Raw genomic sequence first — 22,154 nt, 5'->3', positions numbered from 1 at the left:
AGAACAAAGCAGTCCATGATCGCAGCAGATATAATGTCCCCTATGATTATAATTTATGTTTCCTGAGTTCCCTCCGCCTTGAATTACTTTGTCAAGTGTGTGATATCCCAGGGGGCTAAGAAAAAACGCTGTATTCAGTGCCTTCAGTGGCTTTAGACTATTTAGGAAACAGATTCTTTTTTAAAGATTTTGTTTATTTGACAGAGAGAGACAATGAGAGAGGGAACACAAGCAGGGGGAGTGGGAGAGGAAGAAGCAGGCTTCCTGCCAAGCAGGGAGCCCGATGCGGGGCTGAATCCCAGGGATCATGACCAGAGCCAAAGGCAGACGCTTAAAGACTGAGCCACCCACGTGCCCCTAGGAAACAGATTCTTATAACACATGGGGAAACTCTGCACTCTGTAGCATTTCCTACTTTTACAAAAAACATTTTTGTAAATTGAATACACTATTTTGTAAATATAGTAGGGCTGAGTTTCACTGTGAAAAACAACACAAAAATATGGTAGACAAGAAACCTCTAGCCCTCACTTCCAATATGGGAAACTTTAAAATTCTGGACAAAAAGCTTTAAAAAAAAAGTAGCCCTTTTCTTTAAATGCAGATAGTGGAGTGGATATGAATATGAGCAGAGCTCTGAGAGGTTAAAAACAAAACACAACACAACACAACAAAAAAACAAAGGGGTGGGGGGAAAGATGGGAATGCAGACAGCAGATGTTCACCAAATGCTAAAGACAAAGATGATGGCTTCCCTGGAGCTCTGAACTCTGGGTTTTAAGTATGTGTGTGGGTGATATGTTAAGAAGATCATACACAGGACTCATGGCATTGTGTTCCACAGGGCACGAGTGGGCGTGTAGCCTTTCTGAACATGCTGTTTCTGGAAGCCATTTGGGGTGGTCAGTCTTAGTCCTGCTATTTACACAGTGGAGGTATTAAAAGAGAACCCTCTGTTTATTTACACTTAATCAACTTGCTGATCCAAGGAGAGGGATCAGATGCTACCACTTGGAGAGGAAAGGGACCCACCCCTTGAGGGTTATGGGTGAGCAGAGATAAAGCTTATGGACATGGAAGGAGTGATTAACTCATCATATCCTTCAGGATGATATGTTTATGTGTGACAGAAAACTCTAAATAAGATGTATTGATTTGAAATATTGTTATTGAGTGCAAGGAACTCTTCTAGGTGCTGGGTATAGAAGGATAGACAAAACAGCCCTCTTCCATTCTAGTTGAAAAATAGACTTTTATTTATCTCTCCCATAAATGAAATTTGGAGATAAAATGTCCAAGGTTGGTGTCGTCCTCCACAATCATCAGGAGCTCAGACTCCTGTTGCCTGTCTTCTGTCCTGTTCTATCTTCTTTGATGTCTGGCTTCCACGTTCTTGTCCAGACCATCCACATTCAGGGCCAGGAAGGAAGAACAGGAAAAGAAGTCCCTGTGCCTTCCTTTTAAGTTCTAGAAGTTACACATGGTGCTTCCCCAAGTGTCCCATTGGTTAGAATTGAGCTGCAAGGGAGGCTGGGAAATTTATTCTTGATTCTAGGAGGCCATGTGCCCAGCAGAAAAATCAAGAAGGAAGAGCCAATACTGGGAGAATCGGCGGTCTGACACAGTTACCATAAAGGCAGGCACAAATTGCTTTAGACATGTTCAGTATTTGATATGATACTTTTAGGGTTGGATACAAACCACAGAGCAGGAGTGTAGACAGATGGGAAAGGGACACTGAGCTGAGAGGGTCCCTACCTTAGGTTGCCCACTACCTTAGAATGACCTTGATCTATTTGGATAACATGGATTCATTTCTCCTCCTTGGGACAACAGTTGGCTGTAGGTCCTCGTGAGTTTTAAGAAAAACCTGCTAAGCAGTTGGGCTCATATTTATTGAACACGTACTATGTTTCTAGGATTTGGTCATCTTTAAAGTACTGCCAGGATAGGTAGATCAGGAGTTCCAGAGTGGGCCTTTTCTTGGAAGGTCCTGCTGAAGCCCACAATCAGCCCTAAGTAATTGGTAACATGGTCCCGTACTGGTCCATCATCCATCTCCCCACAGATGAAAGGGCTCCATTCTTCAAGAGCCCCCTCCTGTCTCTCCCACTTTTTCAGTGGTTCTACTTAAGTCATATGCTTTTCTGGTCCATCGAGATGTACACCTTCATTGAGACCAGAGAGAACCCTAGAAAGAGAACATAAGCTACTTGAAGAAATAGGTACCCTGTGTTTCTGTTCCCACTCTGTAGCTCCTGGAAAAGGCAGCCTTTCCTTCACATCTACAGATCATCTTAGATTGACAGATCCTTATCATCTGAAGAAGCTTCAGCACTCATTTAATCTGACTTCCTTCCTGAGCTAGGAATCCTTAAAAGCTGTATTTCCTAAGTGATGTGCCATGGAACAAGGTATTAACGAGAGCTCTGAAAGCAACAAGTCCCAAGGTCAAGAGAGCTTGGGAGAAGTGTACTAAATTCCCTGCTTAGATTGCAGTATAGCTAGTTATTTATAAACTGGTGCAATTCTATATTCTACTTGAAAATGTAACTGTGCAGGAATAAACTCTGAACACCTTTGGAAATGGAGAGCTCACTACCGAGGACCTAGAGGCTATGTATAAAATGCCTTTCATGATGCCTTGGTGAAGTGTGAAAGTCCCTTGGTTATTCACCATTTCCTTACTAAGCTAAGGAAAGGCTGTCATTAGGGTTCTATCAACGTTTCAGCTTGCTGGGACTCATTATTCTACTTGGTTGATTATTTAAATTTTTGGTTTTGTCGTCCTCTTCTGTCCCTAGCTGCCTCTTCCACATGGGTCTTCATTGTGAGAAATGCATCAGCACATTTCTTTCTTTTTTTTTTTAATTTTATTTTATTACGTTATGTTAGTCACCATACAATACATCATTAGTTTTTGTTGTAGTGTTCCATGTTTCATTGTTTTCATATAACACCCAGTGTTCCATGCAGTATGTGCCCTCCTTAATATCCATCACCAAGCTAACCCATCTCCCCACCCCCCTCCCCTCTAAAACGCTGTTTGTTTCTCAGAGTCCATAGTCTCTCATGGTTGGTCTCCCCCTCCAATTCCCCCCCCCTTCATTTTTCCCTTCCTTCTCCTAGTGTCCTCCATGCTATTCCTTATGTTCCACAAATAAATGAAACCATATGATAATTGACTTTCTCTGCTTGACTTATTTCACTTAGCATAATCTCCTCCAGTCCCATCCATGTTGATGTAAAAGTTGGGTATTCATCCTTTCTGATGGCCGAGTGATATTCCATTGTATATATGGACCACATCTTCTTTATCCATTCATCTGTTGAAGGGCATCTCGGCTCTTTCCACAGTTTGGCTATTGTGGACATTGCTGCTGTGAACACTGGGGTGCATATGGCTTTTCTTTTCACTACATCTGTGTCTTTGGGGTAAATACCAAGTAGTGCAATTGCTGGGTCATAGGGTAGCTCTATTTTTAATTTTTTGAGGCACCTCCACACTGTTTTCCAAAGTGGCGGTACCAACTTGTGTTCCAACCAACAGTGTAAGAGGGTTCCCTTTTCTCCACAACTTTTCCAACATTTGTTGTTTCTTGCCTTGTCAATTTTTGCCATTCTAACTGGTGTAAGGTGGTATCTCTCAATGTGGTTTTGATTTGAATTTCCCTGATGGCTAATGATGATGAACATGTTTTTCATGTGTCTGTTAGCCATTTGTATATCTTCTTTTGAGCAGTGTCTGTTCATGTCTTCTGCCCATTTTTTGACTTTAACACGTACTATGTTTGTGGGTTGCCTCTTTGTTTTGTTGACTGTTTCCTTTGCTGTGCAGAAGCTTTTTATTTTGATGAAGTCCTAAAAGTTCATTTTTGCTTTTGTTTCACTTGCCTTTGGAGATATAGCTTGATGTGGCTGATTTTGAGGAGGTTACTGTCTATGTTCTCCTCTAGGATTTTGATGGATTCCTGTCTCACATTGAGGTCTTTCATCCATTTTGAGTTTATCTTTGTGTATGGTGTTAAAGAATGGTTGAGTTTCATTCTTCTGTACATAGCTGTCCAATTTTCCCAGCACCATTTATTGAAGAGACTGTCTTTTTTCCATTGCATATTTTTTCCTGCTTTGTCGAAGATTATTTGACCATAGAGTTGAGGGTCCATATCTGGGCTCTCCATTCTGTTCCATTGGTCTATATGTCTGTTTTTGTGCCAGTACCATGTATTTCTGTCAGAGGATGAGGAAGGGAAAGAAAGTGTGTGGGGTTAGATCTCAAATCAGTGGAATTGCTTGTCATTGTGAGTGTTAGCAATGAATGAAATTGACAATTTAAAATAAGATAATAATGGATCATATTGTTTTATAAATTCTCACTCTGATTATCGGCTCTCTGGAGCGCTTTAAAAAAAAACAAAACAAAGAAAACCCCTCCCTTTCACCTGCACTTGATTTAATTATGTTGTTATTTTGGGAGGTTTCACATTTCCAAAATGATTCGTCATTTCCTTTCTCCTTTTCGACATGTTCTTAATGAAGTGAGGGCATTGCCAGCCAGGACCAGTCAGCCTTTGGGAAGCATATATCATTTGATTTTTTCAGGTACTTATACTTTTTGTCCACAGCCCTAAACCTGGGGAGTACTTGCTTTTGACATTTCCTGCTTATTAACACTTAGACTCTTGTTGCTTCACTTGTTTGTCATTGAAGACCTACATCTTCACTTTAGCAGTGGCCAGTTTTGAGAAATGGATAGTCTGTTACCTAAGGACAAAAATAGTTTTGGTTCATAGTGAATAAAGTAGACTTCTTTTTACTGAAAATGAGCTTCCTGGCTGAGGCATTTCAGATCTACCCAAAGCTGGTCCGAAGAGACGGACACCTCCGGCAGCTTAACTATCATTGCTGCTGAATATGAGCACCAGTACTGACATTCAGCTCGGTTGGGAAAGGCAACTGTGTTCTCCCAGGAAAGGGGTCTGGTCGTAAGTGTGTGGTAGCAGCAAACTGATGAGTCGTATGGGCAATGGAAGGTGTCTTTGCTCAACTGGAACAACACCCAGGGCTGAAAGGACCCTTAGAGATGGTGTCATCGGGTGGTTTAGCTCTGCCACGTGGACTCCCTTTCTGTGCCATCTGCCACGTGTGCCTCGGAATTCTTTCTTTTCCTTGCTTTTTGCATAATCTTTGTCTGAAGAAAGGGTTCTGTTACTAAAATACATTTTTATTTTTTTATTTTTTGTTTTTTTTAAGTAATCTCTATACCCAACATGGGGCTTGAACTCACGGCCCTGAGATCGAGAGTCGCATGCCCTACCGCCTGAAGCAGAGAGATGCCCCTAAAATACATTTTTAAAAGTAGGAGTCCAGTTCACTTTCCTCATTACATGCGGGGGGGGGGGGGGCGATGAGGGGGGGGGAGGTGACGAGAACACTGCTCCAAGGTCATGGGACCTATAAGTGGCTCAGTACAGGAGTGGTTTAGTCCAGGCCTATGGGGTCGGGGAGTGAACAGTTGTCAATGGTGGGCCTGAATAGAAGCTTTCTAGGTCCTATCAGACTTAAAATGTCCTTCCTTTTTCCTGGTGCCATTTCTCCAGCCACCACATCTGGGTCCAGGACATCTTCTCTCAGTAGGTTATGTCTGGACTGTACAAGAGAAGTGAGACATTGTTTCCAGAAAGCCAGTAGCAAAAAGTCACGAATTACCTGTTGAGCTTCTCCTACACAAATTTCCTTCGAGCTTTGCTTAGGACTGGTAGGGACTTGGAGCTTTGGGGTCAGCTGGTGTCTGGTCCACCTTTTCCCCTAGGATGACCGTCTTTTTTTTTTTTTTTTTAAGATTTTATTTATTTATTTTGACAGAGAGAGAGAGAGACAGTGAGAGAGGGAACATAAGCAGGGGGAGTGAGAGAGGGAAAAGCAGGCCTCACAGCGAGCAGGGAGCCCGATGCAGGGCTCCATCCCAGGACTCTGGGATCATGACCTGAGCCGAAGGCAGACGCTTAATGACTGAACCACCCAGGTGCCCCTAGGATGACCGTCTTGAGCTAATCCTTTCTACTCCCCACATTGCAGTTTCCAGCCAGAGGTTTCTCAGGACCCCCACCCCTATCTCCACACCACCAATCTAAATGACATTCAGACTGACTCATCTAAAATGCTGGTCTGCTGGGGTGCCTGGGTGGCTCAGTTGGTTAAGCATCTTACTCTTGATTCTGGCTCACGTACTGATCTCAAGGTCCTAGGATTGAGCCCTGTGTGGGACTCTGCACTTAGTGTGGAGTCTGCTTGGGATTCTCTTTCTCCATCTCCCTCTGTCCCTCCATCCCTTTCCTGCATGTGCACATGTGCGCGCTCTCTTTCTCAAATAAATCTTTAAAAAACAATTTTTTGTTTTAAATGCAGGGCTGCTGCTTATTGGCTTAGAGAGTTTAAACAAATTTTGTAACCTCTCTGAATTTCCTGTTTCTTATTTTAAAATGGCAATAATAAGATTTATAAAGTTATTGAGAACTAACTAATAAAGGATCAAATAAAAGTGCTTATCACAGGCCAGGCTCTTGTTAGGCGGTGGCTGTCAGTGATCATGTTGCTGCTGAGCTTTGTTTCAGGAACCTCACCCAGGCTGGTGGTGGGAAGGGGGCAGTCAGGGCCCTGGGTCTCATTTGTCTAGAAGCTGTAGGGCGTGGCCTGGAGAAGGTTAACCTGAGAGGATCTTCGTGGGGGCAGCTGGGCCTCAAATCTGGCGGTAGGTGCCGTTAATGGCCCGTTTGCAGTTAGTGGTAAGTAACGCTTTATAGGCCAGGCAGACATCCCCCCTCTCTATGAGAAATCTGTGCATGAGGCAGCGGAAGAGAATCGAGGTGAGGGAACAGCTGAGTTAGGGACGGAGGCAGAGCCTTGAGCACGTACCTCAGTGGAGACGTGGCTTCATTGTCCGGGCTAGAAGCTCCTGGCACGCTGAAAACATCCCTTAGAGTCCAGGTATCATTTCCTGGGTCTTCTCCCCTCTGTGTTCACTTGCCTTGTTCCCTGGTCATCCTTGAGCCTCCTCCAAGCCCCTGGCTCCAGCCATGCTTCCTCCCTGTCTGCAGACGACCTGGCCCCCCCGGAAGGCTGAGAGATGGGCCGCAGGTAAAAGCTCTGCTACCCCGGAAAGCTCTAAATGAGAGAGAGCTCTGTGAAGAGCTGCCTAAAGCATGCGGGGTTTGCGGAAGGGAAAAAGGAGTCCATCGTTTGTATTTTGCAGAGATCCGTAGGCCCTTGGCTCTCTTAGCACAGAGAGCTGCCCTTCTCTAGCTTCAGGCCTGGGAGGAGTCCGCCCTGGGTCAGGACTGGAAATTGTCCTGATGTAAACTGCCCACGTGGCTAGATTTCGCCCCCTAAAACAAACACTTCACAGTCTCAGTGTGGAGAATTCTTTAATTGAAATGAGTCATCCCAGAGGGAAAAGTAGAGAGCGCTTGCAGTTTTCCTGTATTTGTGATTCCTAAATTGTGTCTGATTCATCTTCAGTTTTTCCTTTACCCACGCATCAAGCCTTTACTGGGTGCCACTGTTTGCCAGACATGGTGTTAGGCCCTCAGGACAAAGCTACAGGAGATGCCCTTCTGTGCTCACAGCCTCACTGGAAGCCCCCTGAAGAGCAGGGAGCTACAGCAGTGTGGGAAGCTCTCAGTGTGAGGCCTGCCCAGAAGCCATCCCAGCCCAGAAGAGGCATCTCTGAATAGTGTGTGTGGCGTGGTGTATGGACGGAGCTGTGTTCTCCCAAATTGCCTCTGTGCAGACCCTAACTCCCTGGGTGACTGTATATGGACATAGGGCTTTGGGGAGGTAACTAAGGTTAAATGAGGTCATAAGGGTGGGGTCCTAATTCAACAGGATGGGTGGCCGTAGACGAAGAGGACGAAAGAGAGATCTGTCCACGTGCACACAGTGAGGAAAAACCATGTTTGCAGATCATGGGACGGTGGCCATCCGTGGCCAGGAAGAGAGCCAGTTCTCCTGCCAGCTCCTCGCCAGAGCCTGCACTTGCTGCCATCTGAGCTTGGACTTACAGCTTCAGGGACTGTGAGAAAATAGTTTTCTCTTGTTTAAGCTATGGTATTTTGTTATGGCAGCCTGAGCAGATTAAGACAGTCTGTGTGTGTTGGGAGGGGTGGCAGGGTCAGGGGAGCTTTCTAGAATTGTTGGCATCTCACCTGCCCCCGAGGAGCTGTCTGGCTTTGTCACCAGGCCTTGGAGATAAATGTGTAGGGCTGACTTCTTGTACAGCCTAAAATTTTTTGAACAGAAGCGTTTCTTCTGTTAAGTCTGGGATGACGTCAAGAGAACCTCACAAAGTCGGCCTAGATAGATACAATCCTCTTTTCCTGCTCGGTCCCATCAGGGCCCAGATTGAATCCCACCACTGCTGCAAGGCTTCTGGCACCATCCGTGATACAAGAGACATCTCTACCTTGGGAATTATCTGAAACCTGATGACATTTTCATTAGCACGAGCATCTGGCCTTTAGCAAGTGCTTAGCTTAGGTCTTGTTGGAACACGTCTTCACCGGACTGCATTCTCATTTCCACGTTTCCTCCTACCTGCCCTTTTATTTACTGAGAACTCGCCTGTTTGCTGGAAATAACTTGATGGGCTATAAAGCTATCTTTTGTTTTTTTGCTTTAAACTCTGCTGATCGATGTTGAGATAAAAGGTGGAGGGGGGTGGGTAAAGGCAGAGACGTGAGATAAGAAAGGACTGGGAGAAGCAGAGAGGTCACCTTTATCCTACCAGTGTCCCCCCAGCTCCTAACCATAGGCACCTGAGGCTTGAGCGGAGTGGCACCCACAGCTGCAGCCTGTGGCGGGGGTCCTGCTCTTAATGAACGGGCTGCATATCGCACCCTCTGTGCCAACTGTAGGGAGCCGGCCGAAGCCTCTGAGAGCGGGGGTGGGTGACGAGCCTACATGGCCAAGGGAGGGGGCTCAGGGAGAGCACTGTGCATTCCTGCAGCTTGGAGGAGGTCTGCCCCCACACGGCAGGGACAGGAGGGATTGAGAGAAGGAGATCACACCTAAGCGGGTTGATAGGATTCCTCTGCTTGGCCTGGTCTGCTAACACCCCTTCCCAGACACAGGCCCCACGTGGGCTCAAGTGTGGCTTGCTCCCTGGCTTGCACAGAGAGATTTGGAAACATAGTCTGAAGCGTTCCCATGAGCTTTGAAAAGAGGGTGACAGACGGGGGGATAAGTGGGGTGCAGAGTTAGAACCCGTTGAAAACATCTCTGGAGATGTCTGAGGGAAGGCATACTTATCCGTGTAAAGCAGGTGGAGAAGGAAAGTAGAACGTTGTTCTCCCACAGACAGATGAGGGGTTAACCATCTCCTCATCTGCAAACCTTCACAAGACTTCCCTGCAAGGCTAACACAATCCTGGTTATTTTACCAAAGTATGGCTTTATTATTTTCAAGTGAAGCTCATAATAAATGAATTTGAAATTACAGACTTATGATTATGTCTCTCTCTCTTTTTTTTTTTTTTGGTAACTACTCCTCAGTGTGTTCTGACTTCACATAGACAGTGAAACTGAGGCAGCGGGAAGGGTTACAGAGCAAATTAATGTATCGACTCTACCTTCATACCTTCTAGAAGTATATGCAGCTTTTCCAGCTTACATGTTCTCCAGTTGTATGCATGTTTACTCGGTGGGAGACAATGTGGCATATATGAAAACCGCATGACTCTAGGGCATAGAAAACCCTGGATCTTCTGGACCATAAAATTATGAGCTGTGTGACTTTGGGGAAATTATTGAACCAGGCATTTTGAACATTAATTTTCACATGTGCAAAACAGAGATAGAAGTACGTCCCTCAAATGTTCATGAGGATAAACAACTTGGCGTTTTAAAACCCTGTACACTGCTTGGCGTATAGTAGGCACTGAATAATTTAGAGGAGGAGGAGGAAAAGAAAAAGTTCCCAGTTTTGATTATAACATCTTCTTAATAGTGAGGGACCTATTTAATGAAATAGGTAGTAATTATTTCAAAGAAGTACTTTGAATCCCTGTAAGATGCAGATTTCAGTTATCTTGGTCATAATCATTCAAATTGGTCCCTTCTTCCATTTCAGGCATATATATAAGAACATTGTATTCCTGGGACGCCTGGGTGGCTCAGTCAGTTAAGCGTCTGCCTTCGGCTCAGGTCATGAACCCAGGGTCCTGGGATCGAGCCCCACGTCGGGGTCCCTGCTCCTTGGGAAGTATGCTTCTCCCTCCGCCTCTGCCTGCCACTCTGCTTGTGCTCTCTGTCTCTCTCTGTCAAATAAATAAAATCTTAAAAAAAAAAAAAAGAACATTGCATTCCTACATTGTTAAACATAAATTAAACTTATGGCCTTGAATCTTTAAAACATAGGTGAGTAGTATATGGAGATACATAGCGTTAGCCCCGTGTCTTCTGTTTAATGTTTAGACAGTCTTGCCACCTCCCAGAAGGTGGAGCTACAGCGAGAGAGGTGGGAGAGGAACCACTGGCCCAGCAGAGGCCTGTCTCGGCGTTCCATCAGCAAAGAGCGATGGGTGGAGACGCTGGTGGTGGCCGACACGAAGATGATTGAGTATCATGGGAGCGACAGCGTGGAGTCCTATATCCTCACCATCATGAACATGGTAAGTCAGACTGTGGGGTGGGGAGAGGCAGCTGGGGAATAGGCATCACCCTCCAAAAATAAGAGAGACCTTTTTTGTTCTTTTCACATGTATATATGAATCTATTCCCTGCCTAAATGAGGAAGGATGGAAATTCAGGACCAATTAGTCTGTCTCTTAAAAATGCATATCCTAGGGAAGTTTGGAATTTATCACGTATTTTCTACTAGGTATTTCTCAAGTGACTCAGTCCTTTTAGTGTGAGTTTATCTCACCAATTTATATTAGTGCACAGATAAGTAAACTGAGGCAAAGAACTAGAACATGATTTCCTACAGGTAGTTAGAATTGGAATAAAGTTAATGACCCCTGATTCCAGATTTCCCTTTCTCATTCTTGATGTTTCTGCCTCCCCAGAGAGAGTGTTAGTCCTGTCGAGATGGGGAAAGGTATTTGCCTCCGGAACTGACAATAAAAGAGAGAAAGACCCTGGGTCGGGGAAAGGGTCAAAGAGAAGAAAGGCACCAGTCCCTCAAGCAGACAGCCAGCCAGTCACCTTGGAAAGGTTGCCTTTAGGTATCATAATGTGGACTGGGCCGGGGGCATCTCTCACTCTTCGTTGTACTCTCCCCAGAATTCCTGACCTCTAAGGTGACATTTATTTTAAGTGCATCACAATGCTATTTCCCCCCTCCTCTGGCATTTATCTGTTACCTATTGATGTGAGCTAATGGTTTTCCATTTCTGACTCTAGGTCACTGGGTTGTTCCACAACCCAAGCATTGGCAATGCAATTCACATTGTTGTGGTTCGGCTCATTCTACTTGAAGAAGAAGAGGTAAGGGGTAGTTTCTCTCCAGTCTTCTGACCTGTATTCTTACACTCACTACCTCCTTGACAGGACAGCTCTCGATGGACAAGAAAGGGAGCACCAGGAAGGTGTTTAGAAACCTATTGAGAAGGAAAATGATATTTCTGTATTATTTTCTTGGGAATTTTGTGCTGTCAAGTGGGAGATGGAGAACATTTCTGAGATAGACATCATTGGAATCACCTGGCAGTCATTTTGTCTAGTAACACACAAATCAGATTTAGAGCAGGGACTTAGAATGTTCCACAGTGAAAAAGACTAAATCATGAAATGGTTGCGTGGTTTCAGTAAAAGTTAAAAGGGACATGGAAATGTTGAACTCTTTATAGTGTTTATTTACCTCTTGCATATTAATACATACCCCTCAACTCTGGGCTGTCTTGTCTCTCTGTACTTTTGCCCTTGGAAATGTCATCTGTTCTCAGAGACTTACATGTCTTCTACATGCTGAGACTCTCAATTTCTTCTTCAAAACCAGACCTCTTCCTTGTGCTCCAGACTCATGTCCTGATGCCTCCTTGCCATTTCACCCTGAATGTGTCAGAGCCCACCCAAACTTGCAAACTCAGTAAGTCCACCGTGGCATTCTTGATTGCTCCCAACCCGATCATCTCAATTCTGCCTGCCCCCGTGCTCCAGCCCTCTGTGGTACCCATCTCGCTAACCACGCATAAGCCTGGGAGTCATTCTTGAATCCTCCTCTTCTTATTGTCCACATTCAACAGCAACGCCCACAATGCTACCTTCAAGATCATCTCAAGACCACCCACGGTCCATCATCTCTACAGTCATTACGTTGCTTTAGGCCTTATTGTAATCTTACTGCAGGGAACTCCCAAATGGTCTTCCTGTTTTAAGACTTACCCTCCATAATCCTTTCTCCATATAGCAGTTAGACTGGTAATCTTTTTTTTGCATTTTAAAAAATTATATTTGACAGAGAGAGACACAGCGTGAGAGGGAACACAAGCAGGGGGAGTGGCAGAGGGAGAAGCAGGCTTCCTGCGGAGCAGGGAGCCCGACGCGGGGCTCGATCCCAGGACCCTGGGATCATGACCCTAGCCGAAGGCAGACGCCCAACAACTGAGCCACCCAGGCGCCCCTAGACTGGTAATCTTAAATGAAAATTGAGTTGCTCCACTGCACAAAACTGTTAAATAACTTTCTGTTGTTTTTAGAACAAAATAAAAAATTTCTACCGTGCCCTGCAGAGACCTTCATGATCATGCCTCCATCCCCCTTTCCCGTCTTTCCTTATGTTGCTCTCTGCCTTGTTTCCCACCTCGAACTCCCTGGACTTCAGGTAGGTTCTGGAACACGCATGGCCTTTTTCAGCCTCATGGCTTGTGCAACTTATGATTGCCAATGCCCGAAACACCCCTTCCATGGCTCTACTGATGGTTGGCACGTTCTCTGGCACCTGTCAGATCTCTGTTTAAATGCTGCCTCTCCAGAGAAGTGTCAGTGACCAGCCGACTCAAAGCCAACCCCACTTGCTGTTCTCCATCACAGAATAAGCTTTACTTCCTTTATTGGTACTTCTCTCACAGCTCATTGCTATTCTGTATATCTGTTTACTCTTCTCTTGCCTATCTTAGCCACCATCACAATGTGAATTCCTTCTTTATTCTTGGCTGTATCCCCAGCACGTAACACAGTGCCTGGGACATGAATGAATGAAGTGACATTCAATGAAGGAATGAACCAGCCAACCTGGTGAAATGCCTTTACAAACTATTGACCTTACCTAGCAGCTGAAATATGTGAAGAATGGCCTCATTCAAGTCTCCCTCTGCAAGACACCTGAGGTCAAAAGGCTCGAGGCAGGATTTACTGTTTTTTGGCCTCCACAATCAGAAGACTGAAAAACAATCATATCTGGAGCCTGGATCCATTTTCCTTTTTCTCTCCCCTACCGTTCCCCACTTAACGAATCACTCAAGGCATACTTTGGGTATCTTGGAATACTGATGGATGTATTATTTTTCCTTCCTGTGAAACTTTTATTATGAAAATTTTTCTAAAACTTAGAAACCAAGCAACACAAAAGCTATGTATCTTTTCAATGTCTAACATGACCTATCTGACTCTATGGGAATGCAATTTTGCCTGATTTTTAAGTGCTTATTGAGTAGGTCCTAGACACAGTAAAGTTAGGTATTAAGATGCAGAAAATTGGGGTGCCTGGGTGGCTCAGTCGTTAAGCGTCTGCCTTCGGCTCAGGTCATGATCCCAAGGTCCTGGGATCGAGCCCCACGTTGGGCTCCCTGCTCCGCGGGGAGCCTGCTTCTCCCTCTGCCACTCCCCCTGCTTGTGTTCCCTCTCTCGCTGTGACTCTGTCAAATAAATAAATAAAATCTTTAAAAAAAAAAAAAGATGCAGAAAACTGACAGGGTACAAATAAATGATTTTTGTCCAGAAGAAGTGAAAATAATTTGTATCTAGCAGAGAGCTCTCTGAAGGTTGCGGTTTTATTGGTCTGTTGACTAATTTTGTATCTAATTTAGCAATCTGATTCCAGCATTCTTTCTTTATAGTTTCACCAGCTAAAGTGGCATCACTTTCCTGTATCTGCCTTTGAACCAGCTTGGACATCTTATCTATCTTCTTATTAATGAGTTAAATACATCCCTAACATGCTCACTATATATTTGTATGAAAATTACATTTTTAGCTTTGTAAAAGTTATACTTTGATACTTTGGAAGACAAATATCCACCATTGTATAATGATCTCTCTTACATGCATGCATAACTGCAGAATGTGTAGAAGTTTAGGGTTTTCAAACAAACAAACAAACAAACAAAAAGCCAAGGAGAAACTCCCCTCTGCAGTCCCTGTGGGAGTGCTAGTCAGACCTCAAAGTGTGCCTTCCATGGATCAGGCCCCTTAAAACTCCACATCTCTCCATCCCTAGGAAACAATGCCCCTTGGAGACTGTGGAAGTCTCCTGATCAGATTGGGGGGCCACCAAAGGTGGGGTGACCCAATTGGGTGGAGGCCAGCAGCCTGGGAGGTGGAAGAATTGACTTGAGACAGAGCAAAAGGGATAGAAGTCTACTGAACCCACTGCCAGGGAGCGGCAGGCAGGACAGCAGGGGAGAGACTGTCTGCCGGGAGGCAGTGTGGAGGCTGTAGTTAAGAAGGAAGGTGAGGACGAATGGGAACAAATGGAATTTTCTTTTTTGGTGTCTGGGTGTCAGTTGACCCATTGGTCAGCTAGGGCTTATGGGTATTTTGAGGTGGGTTGCCTAATAGGCCTGTCTGTATTTGGGGGGGAAGGTGTCGCTGTGGGTTCTTCTACCTTACCTGTGTTTCCATTGTTCACGTTGGTTGCCTAAAAGCAACCTCAACAGAATCCTTTGAAAGAATTTGGCAGCTACCTCTCTGACTCCATCACAATAATATTGTTTTTCTTCTTCCTGTTCTGATTTTGCAAGAGCAGAGATGCAAATGATTTGCTAAAAAACAAAACAAAACAAACAAAAAACATGGCTTCCTTCCTTTTACTTGCCAAATATCTTAGACTTTTACAGAATCTCCCTCCATGTGATACAAGGTCCATAATTTGACAATAGAATTGCTGTCTCATCAAAGAGTTACAATTTGCAATTCTCATTTTCTTTTTTTTTTTTTAATTTATTCATTTGAGACAGAGAGATACAGAGAGAGAGAGAGTAGGAGCAGTGGGGAGAGGCAGAGGGAGAGGGAGAAGCAGACTCCCCGCCGAGCAGGGAGCCCGATGTGGGGCTCAATCCCAGGACTCTGGGATCATGACCTGAGCCAAAGGCAGACGCTTAATGACTGAGCCACCCAGGCACCCCTGCAATTCTCATTTTCTTGATTGCCAGATCATGACTCAAGCTACCTTCACATCTTTGACTAATGAGCAGCTCTGAGCACAATGAGCGACAATGATCCCAGCCCTAACTGACATGAGGGTAGCAGCCAGAGACAGAAAGTACAGTGTGAGGCATTGGGAGGGACTCCTCCTGTGAGCAAGGAGACCTGAGTTCTAGTCTCACTTTGCACTCATCCAGAAGGTAACTCTGAAGAAGTGACATCATTGCTACATACACTGTTTTCTCGCCACCTGTAAATCAAAAGAGGATTGTGGGATATTAACTGTATGTCAAGCACTATGTTGGCCTCTGAGGCTTAGAGTCTGATGTGCAAAAGCACAAAATAGAAAATTTCAAACTGAGTTGTCCTGAGTATAAAAAAAAGTAAAAGAGCACTCAGGCTAGGAAGGCTAAGCTGGGTTTTAGAGGATGAGAAGGAATTAACTAGTGAGGAAGGACATTCCAGGTAGAGGGACTTGCATGGTCAGCTTGAGCATGTAAACTAGTATCTTACACATGAGGACACATCACTGATAATGAACCCCCAGATGGGAGGCTGAGTAACCTTGCCATGCACAGAGGAGACAGTGGACTATGCAGGAGGCAGGAGAGAGAATTGTGGGTCCCCATCTGCCCCTCTCCATGTACACCTGGTCTTTTGCACTCCTGGTCTCTGTGCTGACATCATCACCTTTCCAGAGGTGGAAGCCAGAGATCCAGAGATATCCATGACACCTCCCTCTCCCATCCCTCTTATCCAGTCCATCGGTAGGTGTTGCCAGTTTTGTCTGACCATCTGCATTTCTATCACTTAAATTTAAGATGAAGTCCTCTCTTTCTTGGGCTACAGTTGTGTTTACTTTGGTCTACTTGGATTCCTTTCAATCTTGTTTTCTCATCGCAGCCAAATGGTAATCCAGTCATACCCTCCTGGGGGTATGACACTCCCTCCTGGCACCCATTCTCTGACCCCTACCCCTGGTTTAAAGCCATCTAGTGCTTTTCTAATTCCCTCTCTCATCTCTTACCATGCCCCTCTTGCCTTTGGGATAGAGCAGTAATCTTCTCATGGTGTCTCCTGCCACTGGTCTTGTTGCCCAAACCGTCTTCCTTCTTGTCTTCACTTAGTTGACCCCTTAATCCTTCACATATCAGTTCAAGGGTCAGTTTACTGGGGAAGCCTTCCCTGACCTTCATGCCCAGCAAGATTCTATCATATGCTTTCACAGTGCTGTGCATTTCTCCTTCATAGCACATATCACAGTTGTAATTTAACATCTATTTGTTTGATGCACTTCCCTTCATTAGTATCCAAGACTTAAAGACAGAGGCCGGGTCTGGTGTTGCTCCCCACCTAGCCCTATTGGTACATAATAGATAAGGGAAAGAGTGAGCATGTGAAGTCAGCAGTCAGAGGGCGAAGATGAGGGTCAGCAGTGGCCATGGTCATGACAAGCCTTGTAAAGGGATCGAGTCCAAATAAAGGGATGTGGATCTAATTCTAGGGGAGCCTGTGGGTGGTTCCAAACTGAGGGATGAAATGGAGAGAAAGGCACTAGAGACATGGTTCTAGGGCTCCGTGGAAAGTGACATGAGGTGGGAATGCTGAGGTAGGCCGCCTCCATAATGCCTTTCTACAACTCCTGTCTTTCTTATTCTAATCACATCTGACAGCTGACATCATTTTGGACTTCATTTCCTGCGGTGGGTCCAAGAGACTTTCTGGTTAATACATAAAGTACAGTTTTTGTTTGTCAGTCACAGCTATGCAAAAACCACTATGGATTTTCATTATGTTTTGAGAATAAACCGGGATAATTGGACACGATACTCAATTTGGAGCATCCTGGAGGCTTTCTCAGAGACGAGGTGGTCATATTTCAGACCAGCGGAAACTGAGGTACCCAAAACCATGCGCTGGAAAGACATGTCAGTCATACTGAGACATCATGGGCCACAAAATCAAAGAGTAGCTTCAGATAGGAGGCAGTGTCCTCTCATTCCTATCCTGCCTCCCTCCAGCCCTGAATCAAGCTCTCATTTTCCTGTTATGACCCTAAACCCATCCTTTGAACATTTCATTCTCCCTCAAAGACTTGGACACATACTTGGCCTCAAGCCCTTTCCACTTTAGACCAATTCATTCGATGACCTCCCTGTTCCCCTTTTGGGCCAGAGGTTAAGGTTAGGATTACTCTCCTCTTTCCAGCTCTTCTGAGCAGTTGACATCAGGGAGAGTTCCAGATGTATCATTAGTCCCTCCCCTTTTAAGCTATAGGAAATTTGGTAAGTTTTTTGACCTGTTTGTGCCTCCATTTCTTCCTTTTGTAAAATGGGGATAATCATATCTACTTCCTAGGGTTGCTGTGAGAATCAGACATGTGAATTCCTGCATTAGTTAGCATAGTATCTGGCTCGTAGAAACCAGTGGGTAAGTGTTACTTCTCGTCATCATCTCTGAGGTCCTATCACAACCCTGTAAACTTGTTGCTGGTATGCTCATTGCACAAAATTGTGCAGAATTGTTGAAGGAAAATAGAAAGTAGGAAGGACAAGATTAGGATCCTAACTTTGAGACTTCTTTTAAGAATAGGATACAGAAAAAACAGGGATGGGAGTGAGTTAGGATGAGGCTGGATGTGCCATCTGGGATGGAGCCTGAGGGTGTCAGGCTGGCTTGAAGGAGCAGCGGCCAGAGGGCTGATAAGCAGGAAGATGGTGACTGTTTTCACAGAGAATGAATTTCCCTCTTGGTCTGGGAGTGATTTAATATTGGGTTCCCTTTTGCGAGACTCTGGAGTTAAAAAGCCTGTTAGTTTTGGGAATTTGGGGTGATGATTTCTCCTGCCCTCCAGGATGTTTAGGTCTGTAATAACCCATATAATTGTAGCTTTTTCAGGATAAGTGTCAAAAATATTGGCAAACAATTTGTACACTCATCACTTTTTTAAATCAAGAATCTTTCCCTCTGATAGGACGCCTGGGTGGCTCAGTTGGTTAAGCATCTGCCTTTGGGTCAGGTCATGATCCCAGGGTCCCGGAATCAAGCTCCGCATCGGGCTCCCTGCTCTGTGGTGGGTCTGCTTCTCCCTCTCCCTCTGCATCTCCCCACTGCTTGTGCGCTAGCTCGCTCTCTCTCTTTCAAGTGAATAAATAAAATCCTTAAAGAAAAAAAAAAAGAATCTTTTCTCTGACAGATGAGTTATTCTTTAGTTTTCATGTAAAACTTTGTACTATTTTCTTTTCTCTGTCCAATCTCTTTTTTTCCTAGGAACCTAAGCCTGGCTGGCAGAGAATAATCAGGTTATGCATTGAATCCCAAGCTGCTACTAACAATTCCCAAGGAAATCGATACAAGATTTTTTTTTCATTATAAAGGGAGCTTACCCAGAGAGAACAATTTATAGCAAAAGCCACATTTTGCAAAATCATTTCTTGTCTCCCATTTGGGGCTGTTTCTGTGAGCTGTTGCTGATTTCCTTGAGGTCTTCTTCCCATCCTTTGGTGTCATGTACCCAAATGAGTAGGGAAGGGAAAGTGGGGAGTGAATTGAACTCACTTGAGAAAATGATGTGAGAAAAAAACAGTAAAAGAACAAAAAGGGAAAGCTATTTTGGGGGGGGGCGAAATCAGTGTGGACGGGTGTTTGTCTTGATAAGCTCAAATACTTATGAGGGTGCTTTATAGAACATGTGTAGTCCAAGTCTCCCCACATTCGGTGAGCCAGCATGACCTCCCTAAAGTTCTTTTGCAACTCGGGCATGCTCAGGGCATGTGGTACTGAGGCAGAGCTAATTAATGCTTCTCGAGGCGTCTGTGATCAAGTGCATTCAAGAAAATAAACGAGCAAGTGTTTCCTGGATTAACCTTTTATGAGACTTGGAGATTAAGAGGCCAAGAGGACACAGAAAAATTGTGCTCATTTAAAACCTCCTGGCAGAGTCATGACATTTAGTAGAAAAGTAGTAAGGTATCCTGATGACCCTGTCACTGAGCTTGTGTTAAGTGCCACATATCGTGCATGGAAGTCCTACACAGGGGCAAGGGACCCAGCCACAAATGATCAGCAACTTAGCTCACTGGGCACTTGCTTTGTAAAAAACAAAAAAACAAAAAATGACAAAAGCAGTAGGGAAGATTTCGAGGAGAGCCTTCAGGCCCTAACATTTTTTTTTTCTCTTCAGTGACTAACCCCCAGGTTATTCCAGAATTGCTCTTGCAGGAATGATGGAACGTGGGAAGAATAATCCCCTTCGTTGCCATCTACTTCTCAGCTCCTTTTCCTCTCCTTCACTCCCTCTGCCATCGTCCTGCTGCTGGCTTACCTCGACAACCTTGCACACCTGGCCCGTGTGTGTAGACGGTTCAGCCTCGACCTCGCTCTCCTGACTGCTGGGTCTCTGTTCTCCCTTCTCGTCCTCATTGCTGTCATGAGCTATGAAGGGTCTCAGATTTTGTTCTCCCTGCGAGCTCACTTGCTCTCCAGCCATGCGTCCCTGGACTCAATGCTGGCAGAAGACATGAGCCTTCCGGGGAGGGAAGGAGGACTTTTTTCCTCACAGCACAACACACGGCTTGAGCTTCATGTCTGCAGCTACCCCTCTTGTCCCCTTGCCGGGGTGACGGGGACGGCCCAGGTGGATGCTGGGCACATTGTGGGCTTGATCTCAGCTGAGGAATCCCAACACAAGGAAACATCAGCCCTTCCGAGGTGCTTGTGAGCAGATCTGTCAGCTTGTGCCCTGGAGGGAGCCATTATCCTTTTTTTTTTTTTTTTCCCCTGGACAGCAAAGAAATCTGTCTTCTTTTCTGGAGGGGAACACTGACTCTGTACTCCAAGTCTGTTTCTGCATATCCTTGGAAAGAGACAAAAGCTGTCGGTGCCTTTGCTCAGATGATGTGAAGAAACACGAGTGATCCATGTGGACCTGCCTCCCAGCAGTTCCTCCTACAGGCACCAGAATTATTATTACAGATGCTTGTTGCTCTGTTCTTATGCTTCTGACCCCTTACCTTCCGCTTCTCTAATCTGCAGGAGATCTTGCCTCTTCACTGACTCACCACAAAACCTTGTCCTTGTGGGAGCGGCTCTTTTGTCCAGCACAGTGGATGTATTCTTCACCTTCTCTCCATTCCTTGTGGGGGGGTGGGGTGCAGCCTCAATGTGGGGTGTATACCTGCTGTGCGCCAGGCTCCGGGCAGTGCCTGAGATGAGTAGGGGAATAAACCTCAGTCTTTGATCTGAAAGAGCTAAGGAGGAAACAGGCACACAGTTTGATCATTTTAACCCAGGGCAGCAAGTGCTGTGAGCCAGGTAGGCACAAGATAAACTGGCAGGAACCTAATCCAGAATGAGGTTGGGGAAGGCTTCCTGGAAATGCTCAGATTGAGTCTTAAAGGATGGGTGCTGAATAGGTTGAAGGGGTAAAAGTGGGAAGAAAGACATTCTAGATAAAGGAGCAGCTTGAAGAAAGCAAGGTGAAGGGCGTCTGGGTGGCTCAGTCGGTTAAGCGTCTGACTCTTGGTTTCGGCTCAAGTCACGATCTCAGGGTCATGAGATGGAGCCCTGCATAGGACTCTGTGCGCAGCAGGGAGTCTGCTTGAGGTTCTCTCCCTTTCTCTCTCCCTCCCCTTCTGCCCCTCTCCCCACTGTCTCTCTTTCTCTGAAATAAAGAAAATATTACAAAAAAAAGAAAGGTGAAAAGAGCCTGGTATATGGCATGTAGGGTGTGGAGGGAAGGTAATACCAGCCTTTTGAATGTTGCCGGAGCATACACGGTGAGGTTGCAGATGAAGGGAGAGCTTCCTGGAGGTCAGACTTTGAAGGGTTTTGAGCCCTGGGCCATTATATGGGCAGACTTTGGTCTTGACCAGATCAGCCTGGCAACAGCATGGAGGATGGATTTAAGAACAAGGAAGAAAGGAGAACAGTTATGAGGTGATGCGAGCATAAACTCAGGCATGAAATGATGAGAGTTTCAGCTTGGGAGTAAAAGTGGAGGGGAGGGAGACTTAGCAGCACACGAGGGCAGATGGGGATGCAGGATGTGGAGGGAGAGAAGACCAACAGGAGGACCCTGGTGTTTCTAGATTAGACCGCTAAGCTGATGGTACTTCAACTAAGAGGAAGCAGGAAGAACAGCAGGTTAATAGGGGGGGGGGGGGGACTTTGGGGATGCTGACTTGGGGGCTCTTGTGGTACCATTTAGAAGGTGCCTATCAAGAGATTTGAGTGCACGAGTTGCACTCTAGGAGAGATTTGGAATGAGTTATAGATTTGAGAGTCAGCAGCATATAGATGACTTCCCCAAATCTGACTGTGATTGAGAGTGAACTAAGCAATGAGTGAAAAGAAAAGGCAGAAGAAGAAGAGCCTGTAAAGGAGCCTGAGAAGCAGTCCGAGAGCAGGAGGGGGATGAAGAGCTGGGTGTCTCAGAAGTGGAGGGTTTCTTCCTGTGTTTGTCTCCTTCCCAGGGTGGGAGTGTGACCTAGGGGAGTAGAAATAAGCAATAATCATCCATTGGCTAACTGCTAAATCATTCCAGTTATTCAAGCAGTGAGTTGAGAGAAGTCCTCAACAGTTTGGAAACCACTAATCCCAGACTAGTCCTGAAAACCTAGACTCAAAGCACAGCTTTGCCGACACCTGATGTGTGACTTGGCTAAGGTAGTGCCCCTCTCTGGCCTGGATTTCCTCACTGTCGAAGTGACAAGACTAGATGCATAAAACCCAAGGCTCTTAGTAATGATGGGAAACTTGGAGGCAGAGTTCCTGCTGCAACATCTGGAAAATGA

At 45.3% G+C, this 22,154-nt stretch overlaps 1 protein-coding gene across 1 annotated transcript in view; it reads left to right on the top strand.

The window, feature by feature from the left end:
* The window catches only part of LOC118006334 (A disintegrin and metalloproteinase with thrombospondin motifs 12-like), a 298,264-nt gene that overhangs the window by 159,301 nt on the left and 116,809 nt on the right, over positions 1–22,154 (top strand). Inside the window, exons 4-5 of the mRNA XM_034998952.1 lie at positions 10,471–10,667; positions 11,401–11,484. Of these exons, the coding sequence (XP_034854843.1) occupies positions 10,471–10,667; positions 11,401–11,484 (281 nt within the window). The remainder of the gene's footprint in view (positions 1–10,470; positions 10,668–11,400; positions 11,485–22,154) is intronic.

The sequence above is a fragment of the Mirounga leonina genome, unplaced genomic scaffold (assembly GCF_011800145.1).
Source record: "Mirounga leonina isolate KUSES-001 unplaced genomic scaffold, KU_Mleo_1.0 Mir_96, whole genome shotgun sequence".
In the NCBI taxonomy this organism is placed as follows: domain Eukaryota; kingdom Metazoa; phylum Chordata; class Mammalia; order Carnivora; family Phocidae; genus Mirounga; species Mirounga leonina.
The sequence above is the reverse complement of the archived record's forward strand: the minus strand, read 5'-3'. Positions and strand labels throughout refer to the sequence as shown.